This window comes from Vigna angularis, chromosome 8, assembly GCF_016808095.1.
Source record: "Vigna angularis cultivar LongXiaoDou No.4 chromosome 8, ASM1680809v1, whole genome shotgun sequence".
Lineage (NCBI taxonomy): Eukaryota > Viridiplantae > Streptophyta > Magnoliopsida > Fabales > Fabaceae > Vigna > Vigna angularis.
The window spans coordinates 10,408,143-10,416,622 of NC_068977.1; the positions used below are offsets into that span (position 1 = coordinate 10,408,143).

At 35.4% G+C, this 8,480-nt stretch overlaps 2 protein-coding genes across 2 annotated transcripts; both read left to right on the forward strand.

Annotated features, from left to right (window-relative positions):
• The first annotated feature begins 1,458 nt into the window (after positions 1–1,458).
• Positions 1,459–4,246, forward strand: LOC128193321 (pentatricopeptide repeat-containing protein At2g44880-like). Its single transcript, XM_052866905.1, has 2 exons — positions 1,459–3,339; positions 3,428–4,246. The coding sequence occupies exon 1, from the start codon at positions 1,501–1,503 to the stop codon at positions 3,307–3,309; it is 1,809 nt and encodes a 602-aa protein (XP_052722865.1). The 5' UTR covers positions 1,459–1,500; the 3' UTR covers positions 3,310–3,339; positions 3,428–4,246.
• Positions 3,432–7,415, forward strand: LOC108343717 (DEAD-box ATP-dependent RNA helicase 36). The gene is made up of 6 exons (XM_052866907.1): positions 3,432–3,556; positions 4,985–5,188; positions 5,275–5,356; positions 6,468–6,566; positions 6,736–6,903; positions 7,000–7,415. The coding sequence occupies exons 2-6, from the start codon at positions 5,007–5,009 to the stop codon at positions 7,171–7,173; spliced, it is 705 nt and encodes a 234-aa protein (XP_052722867.1). The 5' UTR covers positions 3,432–3,556; positions 4,985–5,006; the 3' UTR covers positions 7,174–7,415.
• Positions 7,416–8,480: the final 1,065 nt, after the last annotated feature.

Sequence of the window (8,480 nt, forward strand, 5' to 3'; positions counted from 1 at the left end):
TGGTAGGCAAAGTACAGATAGAAAGGTAACTATATCTTTCTTTAAAATATCGGAGATTCTCTGCAACAGGACTTCTTTATTTACTACCACTTTCTAACATTAAATCTACCCTTGGGCTTCAAAACTAGTGTGAAATGAATTTGGCATGCCAGAGAGGCCCAAAAGATCGGCAAACATTGAGCAGGCTGGCCACTGAAATAGTAAAGCCACATTGTTTGAGATTGCAACTCCAAATTCCTATGCTTCATCCTTTAAAAAGTGAGAGGAGAGAGTATTTAAAGTAAAAGAAAAATAGAAGCGAAAAAGAAACTGACAAAAACCTGTATTGCACATAAAAATAAAAAAAATGTAAAAGAGAAAGAAAAATAATTACCGTCGTCGTTTGTAGAGATCTAACGAAAGGGATTTCATTGACATAAATTCTATTAAGTGAGGACTTAATTGATACACTTTTTAAAGGATAGATTAATTTAACATTTAGAGCGAAACTAGAGACAAAATAAGATATTAAACCATTTTTTTTACTCAATTGAATTATTATTATTATTTTTTAAAAAGTTGAACAATGTTGAATTCAATTTACTTGTAATTTATTTTATTTTATTTATTAAAAATTATTGCAAAATATACTATTTATTTTATAAAATTGATTTCTTCCTTACCAGAAACTAATTCATCTTGTATTGTGTGATTACTGTGTTGTTTAAAATAAAAAAAAAGTTTATTTTCTGTGTTGTTGTTTGGAAATGTATAAAGTTGTTTTTGTTCTTTACATGAATGGAAGTAATAAACGAATGTTGGAAGAGAATTTAGAAGGCGAAAAGGGTGCAAGAGGAAAATTTGCATGTGTCATAAAGAACTATATCTTGATTTTAAAGAAGAAGAACTTGAAGAAGACACGTTGAAATTTAAATAACCTATGATAAAGTTGAAAAATAAACATTTGGAAGAACATATTTTCTCGAGGCTCACGATACTCCATAAAAATTGAAATTCAAGGAATATAAAAATCATAGTTTGAAGCATAATTATACAATAGTTTAGACAATTAAAAATATTTATAATTCTTTTAATTACAAACAATTTGTTTTTATATTTTTTAAATTTAAAGTTATTTTTAGACTTAATGTCTTTGTCTCCTTTCTTTATGTCTCCTTATTATAAAAAGGAGATCTTTAACAAATTACAAAATCTTACTCCAAAAAATATGACCATTGAATAGTATGTCCAAGAAATGGAAAGTCACTTTGATGAAAATCAACGTAGAAGAAACATCTATGGCTATAATGACTAGACTCTTGAATGAATTAAATAGGAAGATTCAAGATGCGGTAGAAATTCACAATTTTTTATATTTATTTGATTATTTTTTATTTTTTGAAAAATATAAAAAAATATTTTTTTATATATGTGAAATGTAAATGTTTTCACCTTATTTTTATCCTTGTTTTTAAGATGTAAAATGGAAGAGTTGAGGAAGAAGTAGAAGAAGGAAGAATAATGGGAGATGAATACCAACTTCCACAAAGAACCCTATGGAGCAACGCAGAGAGAAGATGCTTAAACCTTCTCCAATGCAAGACAAAGAGCGTTACCACCCTTCTTCAAATCCACGCCTTTATGCTCCGACATTCTTTCCACAACAACCTCAACCTCCTCACCGCTTTCATCACCACCTGCGCCTCCCTCGTCGTCGTCTCCCCTACGCGCCATCACGCGCTCGTACAACACGCGCGCTCCTTCTTCGACCTCGTCCGCATCCGCGACACCTTCCTCTGCAACTCCATGATCGCTACTCACTTCGCGGCTCGCCAGTTCTCCGAGCCTTTCACCCTCTTCCGAGACCTTCGCCGCAAAACGCCGCCTTTTACGCCTGATGGGTACACCTTCACCTCGCTCGTGAAGGGTTGCTCGGCTCGTGTGGCCAGGCGGGAGGGTTCGCAGCTTCACGGGGTGGTTTTAAGAAACGGGCTTTGCTTTGATTTGTACGTGTCAACTGCTTTGGTGGATATGTATGTGAAGTTTCGGATTTTGGATGATGCCAAGAAGGTGTTTGATGAAATGTCTGTAAAGAGCATGGTTTCGTGGACCGCGGTTATTGTGGGGTATGCGAGGTGTGGGAATATGGGTGAGGCTAGGAGGCTTTTCGATGAGATGGAGGATCGGGACGTTGTTGCTTTCAACGCAATGATTGATGGGTATGTAAAGACGGGATGTGTGGATTTGGCGAGGGAGTTGTTTGATGAGATGGAGGAGAGGAACGTGGTTTCTTGGACTAGTATGATTTCTGGGTATTGTGGTAATGGTGATGTTGAAAATGCTAGGTTGATGTTTGACGTTATGCCGGATAAAAATTTGTTTACTTGGAATGCCATGATTGGAGGCTATTGCCAGAATAGAAGGTCTCATGAAGCGTTGGAGTTGTTTCGTGAAATGCCGACGGTATTGGTGGAGCCAGATGAGGTAACTGTTTTGTGTGTTCTTCCCGCTGCGGCTGATTTGGGTGCGTTGGATTTGGGGGGCTGGATTCACAGGTTAGCCCAAAGGAAAAAGTTTGATAGGTCTGTTCGTGTTGGCACTGCTTTGATTGATATGTACGCAAAATGTGGTGAAATTATGAAAGCGAAATTGGTTTTTGAGGAGATGAATGAGAGGGAAACGGCTTCGTGGAATGCTTTGATAAATGGTTTTGCAGTCAATGGCTGTGCCAAGGAAGCATTGGAGGTGTTTGCTAGGATGATGGAAGAAGGGTTTGGACCAAATGAGGTAACTATGATTAGTGTACTATCTGCTTGCAACCATTGTGGTTTGGTGGAGGAAGGAAGAAGATGGTTCAACGAAATGGAGAGATTTGGAATTGTGCCTGAGATTGAGCATTATGGTTGTGTGGTTGACCTTCTAGGAAGAGCTGGATGCCTGGATGAGGCTGAAAAATTAATTCAAGCCATGCCTTATGATGCTAACGGGATAATACTGAGTTCTTTTCTCTTTGCTTGTGTTTACTTCAATGATGTATCGAGGGCAGAGAAAGTTCTTAAAGAGGTGGTGAAAATGGATGAGGATGTTGCGGGAAACTATGTGATGTTGAGAAACATGTATGCTACGGAGCAAAGGTGGAGAGATGTGGAGGGTGTTAAACAAATGATGAAGAAAAGAGGAACAAGTAAAGAGGTTGCTTGCAGTGTTATTGAGGTGGATGGAAGCTTTAGAGAATTTGTGGCTGGTGATTACTTGCATTCACATATGGAGGCTATTCAGTTAACCTTGGGGCAGTTAAGCAAGCACATGAAAGTTGAATTAGTCGGTTGACAATGGAAACACAGAAAGCTGAAAGGAAAGGTCAAAAGGAAGTAAATGAAAATTGAAAGAGTCACAACATGTGTATTTCTGTATCCCTTTCATAATTTGTTGTCCATTTGATAATCAGGCTGCTGACTCAAGTAAATGGTGCGCAAGTTGGAAACACACCCGGGATTTTATTATCAGGAGGCAACTCCAAAAGTAACAAACAATAGCATGTGTTAATTCCAGTCAACAGTTCAGATAGAATCCTGAGGTAAAACTACAAATCTATATAGAGAAGAATACAAACAGTACCTATAGTACTTTCTCCATAAAATTGCAGTTACTATCAAGCACCAGATACATACATTACACTAGATGATTCCAACTCAGATTCATGAAGAGTCTCCTTTGATTCATTAAGCTCAGGTGGTTGAATTTCCTGCAACGGTTGACAGTGATAAGTGCGGCCTGTTTTTCTCAAAATTTTGGGTTTCATTAAAATTGCAAGGATGATCATCGGCAGGCTTGCTTGAAGGATTGCACCTCTATTCCAGCAAATTGATCGGCCCAGTGTTAAAAAACTACTAATCTTAAATAGAAACATCTAAAACAGTGGATGAATAAAACAAACTTGACACCTTCGTATCATCAGAAGCTAATAGAGATTCAGATTTTACTGGTGAACCAATAAAAAAATCATCTTCATCCATCGGACACATGTCATCATCGTTGTCGTCTGCTCTCACATAGGAATCTCATATAGGAATCTGCTTTATGATACACAGTTGAGAACTATATGCTATGTATACAAGGAATGAAAAATGGCCCCTATAATTTGTATATATAAATAATTGCTTGCTTTGCTTTCACTTTTGGTGTGTAACTCCCCACACCAACCGATGTTTAGCATGGCTTTGTTGACAATCCAAGCTGTTTTTGTTCTACTAAGCTAAATTTAGGCCTTTATGTGTGCAAAATATAATTTGATTGTTATTAAATTTTGAAAGCGGTTATTATTTCAACTAGGTAAATAATTATTAGGCATTTGTTGCCATCCTCTTTTTCCTCCAACAATAGCTTATATAGACATCTTTAGTTGAATAATGAGAGGCATACCTGATTCACATGCATTTCATTATTTCATTTATTTGGAACTGTTTAACTGTGACCAAATCTTAGTGCTCAGGTGTTTGCAATGTAAATGAACAATGTTCTGCTATCATGAATTTGACAGGACTCTGAAAATGAGGTCATTGACTCTGTTGGCTATTTTTGTTTTCTTTATAGAAAGGCTATTTTGTTTCTAAATTCGTATTCAGATATCCCAAGTTAAAAAATGGCAGCAGTTACGTTCATCTTTTATTCCTGTTGAAATATGATATTAGATAATGAAGGAGGTAAATAGGTTCTTGAATTTATATAGTGTATCCTGATGTGATGTCATAAAACAATGCTCACGCACTTACGCCTTTTATACTTCAAGTTAGATTGCATACTGAAATGCTAACCCTAATCAAAGGGTCAATTAACTTGCTGTAATTGGCTAAAGAAAATCCCTTTGAATAAGGATCCTAAATGATAGAATTTCTGAAAGTTAGGTAACACAATGATAAGTAAAATAATAAAAGTGATCCTACCCTACTATTGTCATTCTCTTGTAAATAGTTTTTAGATGTTCCTAAATGTTTCCAAATTTCAGAGATTGTCATCGTTTAAGTTTAATGCTGGAAGTTCTTGATCAAGAAGCAACAGCTCTTTATTCATTCAAATCACAAACTCAGAGGCTTGAAGCTCTTCATCAATTTAAATCAGGAAAGGTTTCTGTACTGCTAGCAACTGATGTTGCCAGTCGTGGATTGGATATTCCTACAGTTGACCTTGTTATCAACTATGATGTTCCAAGGTTACCTTTTCTTGTGCCAATTTCTTTACCTTCTTAATAGACATTTGAAGCATTTCAATTAGCATATTGCAACTATTCATCTCCAGGTTTCCACGGGATTATATTCATCGGGTTGGTCGAACGGCAAGAGCCGGTAGAGGTGGACTGGCTTTGAGCCTTGTCACCCAGGTTAGCACATGTTATATTTAATATTAAAGCTTGTATATTTGTTTGTTATTTGAATTGAAGTTTGCAAGTACTGAATTTGTACCTAATACCTAAGAATTTTTGTTTGTAATAAATTGTTAAATTTGAGAGGCCTGTTGCTTATGCAACATCACACTTGAGTGTTGATGTGGCGACTAAACTCATTTAATACTATAGTCGAGAGATACAACTTGTTATTCTGGGTAAAACCTAGGATTAGCACGTCATTCATTTTGAGTGAGCCATGGAAATGGGCATGACACAACCCTCCTCATTTGCCCAAGCTTGAAATCAACAATGTTACCATAGACAGTTATATAATTCAACAATTAAATTGATAAATTTTTGCATCTCTGAAAGTTATTAAAGGTGTCATTTCACTAATTTGACACTTAATGACCATTACCATCTAAATTTAGCTTAAAGGAATATTATGAATCTAACCAACTAAACTATAATACCTGCTATGGTTGACGTGAATTGGTTTCTGAGATTTATAGGGGGACCATAGGTACTTTTAAACTGCATGGATTCTGGGGTAATGCCCTAGGTTCTTCCTTTTTGAATTATGTTAGTATCTAAATCGGTACAATCTGTATCCCAGACATACCGATGTAAGTCTGTACTTTTAAACTTGATTGTGGGTGTTGTGCAAACCTTAGAAAAATGAGTTCATACTCTAGATAATTGCCTGCTTGTCTTGTGGATGGCAGTGTCTAGGATATCTTGATGTATAACCATTTTTAAGTGTGATGACATAGGTTGTGTGGCCTCTGAATATTCATACTCTAGATAATTGCCTGCTTGTCTTGTGGATGGCATTGTCTAGGATATCTTGATGTATAACCATTTTTAAGTGTGATGAAATAGGTTGTGTGGCCTCTAAATATAAATAATTCCATTCTATTGGGAGGAGTTATTACTCAAACATATTCAGAAAATATTTGTTGATCTGTGGTTTTGCTGTGTTTTTTCGGAGGAAGTGTGTTAGTTTTTTCAATTGTTACTCATGTTCGTATAAATGAAATCATTTTAGGATTCTGATATTTTTATTTTTATTGCAAAGGTTTCCTTATTTGTTTGACATTTTCAGAATGATGTTGAACTTATTCATGAAATAGAAGCACTTATTGAGAAACAACTTGAAATGATTGAATACAAAGAAAGTGAGGCGCTTTCTCTCATGAAGAAGGTATGTTTTTGCAAGGCGATTTTTTGTTCTAACTATTGAATTATATATTTAATTTGTTTCCTTTTCTGTGTCTAAATAATTTTTGCATTTTCAATTATGAGCTATGTAAAGGTTTGGTTTTTTTGTTCTAAATTTCTATTTGACTTCTTAATTCTGTGATGTATTGTAGGTTTTCAGTGCTAAGAATGTAGCAGAAATGAGAATGATAGATGATGGCTTTGAGGAGAAAGCTAAAGAGCGGAAAAAACAGAAACTGAAAATGCTTGCAGAGAAAGGACTGTTGAAGAAAAATAAAAGGAGAAAAAAAAATAAAGAATTCTCAGAGCAAGGGAAAGAGGTATAAAACACCGAATATCTTCTTTCTCTTCCCGTTATTGACTTGCATAATTGGCCATTTTTCCAATCGACTTGTTTACTTTGATGTATTGTGTAGGTTTTCGGTGCGAAGAATGTCGAGGAAATGAAGATGGGTAGCATTGAGAGGGAAACAAAAACTAGTGCTAAAAGAAAAAGGTTTGTTAATGAAAAAAAGTTAAATCAAAGAAGTAAAGAATTTGCACAGGGGAAGGAAAAAAACAGAAAAAAAGAGAATAGAGGCATCAGCTGATATAGCAAACTCCAAAGAAAAAGGGTAAGAAGTACATTAGTATATTTAAGTAAACCATGATTTCTAATTATGGAAAGAAAAGAGCTTAAAATCAAAAGCCGAAAGAAAAGAGAGGTATCCCGGTGGACGTAGAGAAGCTAAAGGTATTTTGGTAAATGGTTTGTTATTGTATTCGTGTCTTCCTGACTGTTTGTAGAGATGAGATTAAACACATCAAGGCAATATTCTTCCTTTGATTTTGAGCTCTGATTTTGCCTCTTTACTTGTTTAATTTGAGGTGAAAAAAAGGACCAAAGAACTGAATTTGAACCTGATGAACATTCCTAGCCGTTGAGAAGCAGGGTGTCATCAATCAATTTTGTAGCCAATTAAATACGTTGCTGATTTAGTTTCAGAAAATTGTACAGGTGGAACAAAATTGTCATATTTTGTGAATTCAATTGTTTTATTAATGTGTTGATTCTTTGTATTTTGCTTTTTTAAGCAAGTTCGTAAGTTCAAGTTTGTGAATGGAAAAACGTGAGATGGTGGACATTTTATCAAAGGTTTTTCTCAGCATTATATCATTTATTGCAAATTTTGGGAGGATGAGGTGAAAACAATGAATAGGATGGCTAATAGTAAAAGTGACTAAAATAATCTATCCATTGAAGTGCGGGAGGCCAAGGGAAGAAAGACATTAAATGACTTGTGTAACATCCCAAAATACAGTAATAATCATAATCAGAATTAATTACATTTAACAGTAAAACAATGCAGTCTTTACACTAAGATACGAGGTTCAAAAAGCCGAACGGCTTAACGTACAGAAATATATACAAACACAGCAATAACAGGAGTTTAGAGACGAACGGTTTTACAAAACCTTAACCGAACGTTCATAATAAAACTGAAAGACTAATTAAATGAAAACTTAGCGAGCGCTCTAAGGCTCGGATTTAACTTCTACTTCAACCAGATTAGCGTCTTCCAAATTTTCTTCTTCTAGCATTTCTTCAAGTGACGCACCTCCATCTGCTCACATCCACACGGATGATCATTCCAATGACAGGACGAACGTACAGAGACAACAGACAACACAAGGAAAACGAAAGGGTAAGCTTATGTAATTTAATTTATACAACAACATATACAATAAACATTTCAATCCACACAAGCACATAATTCAACATCTAACATCATCCGAAATATATATATATATATATATATATATAATAGACCGACCGTCCGGACTGTATGAATCTGTGTAGCTAAAAGCGTCCTTGCACCCGAGTGATGTAGTAACTAGGATACACTCAACAGCTACC

Bases quoted from the DNA above. Each gene is read 5' to 3' on its own strand.
- LOC128193321 (XM_052866905.1), top strand. From the start codon at position 1,501: ATGGGAGATGAATACCAACTTCCACAAAGAACCCTATGGAGCAACGCA.
- LOC108343717 (XM_052866907.1), top strand. From the start codon at position 5,007: ATGCTGGAAGTTCTTGATCAAGAAGCAACAGCTCTTTATTCATTCAAA. The intron at 5,189-5,274 runs GTTACCTTTTCT...ATTCATCTCCAG, and splicing joins ATCAACTATGATGTTCCAAG to GTTTCCACGGGATTATATTC. The intron at 6,567-6,735 runs GTATGTTTTTGC...GATGTATTGTAG, and splicing joins CGCTTTCTCTCATGAAGAAG to GTTTTCAGTGCTAAGAATGT.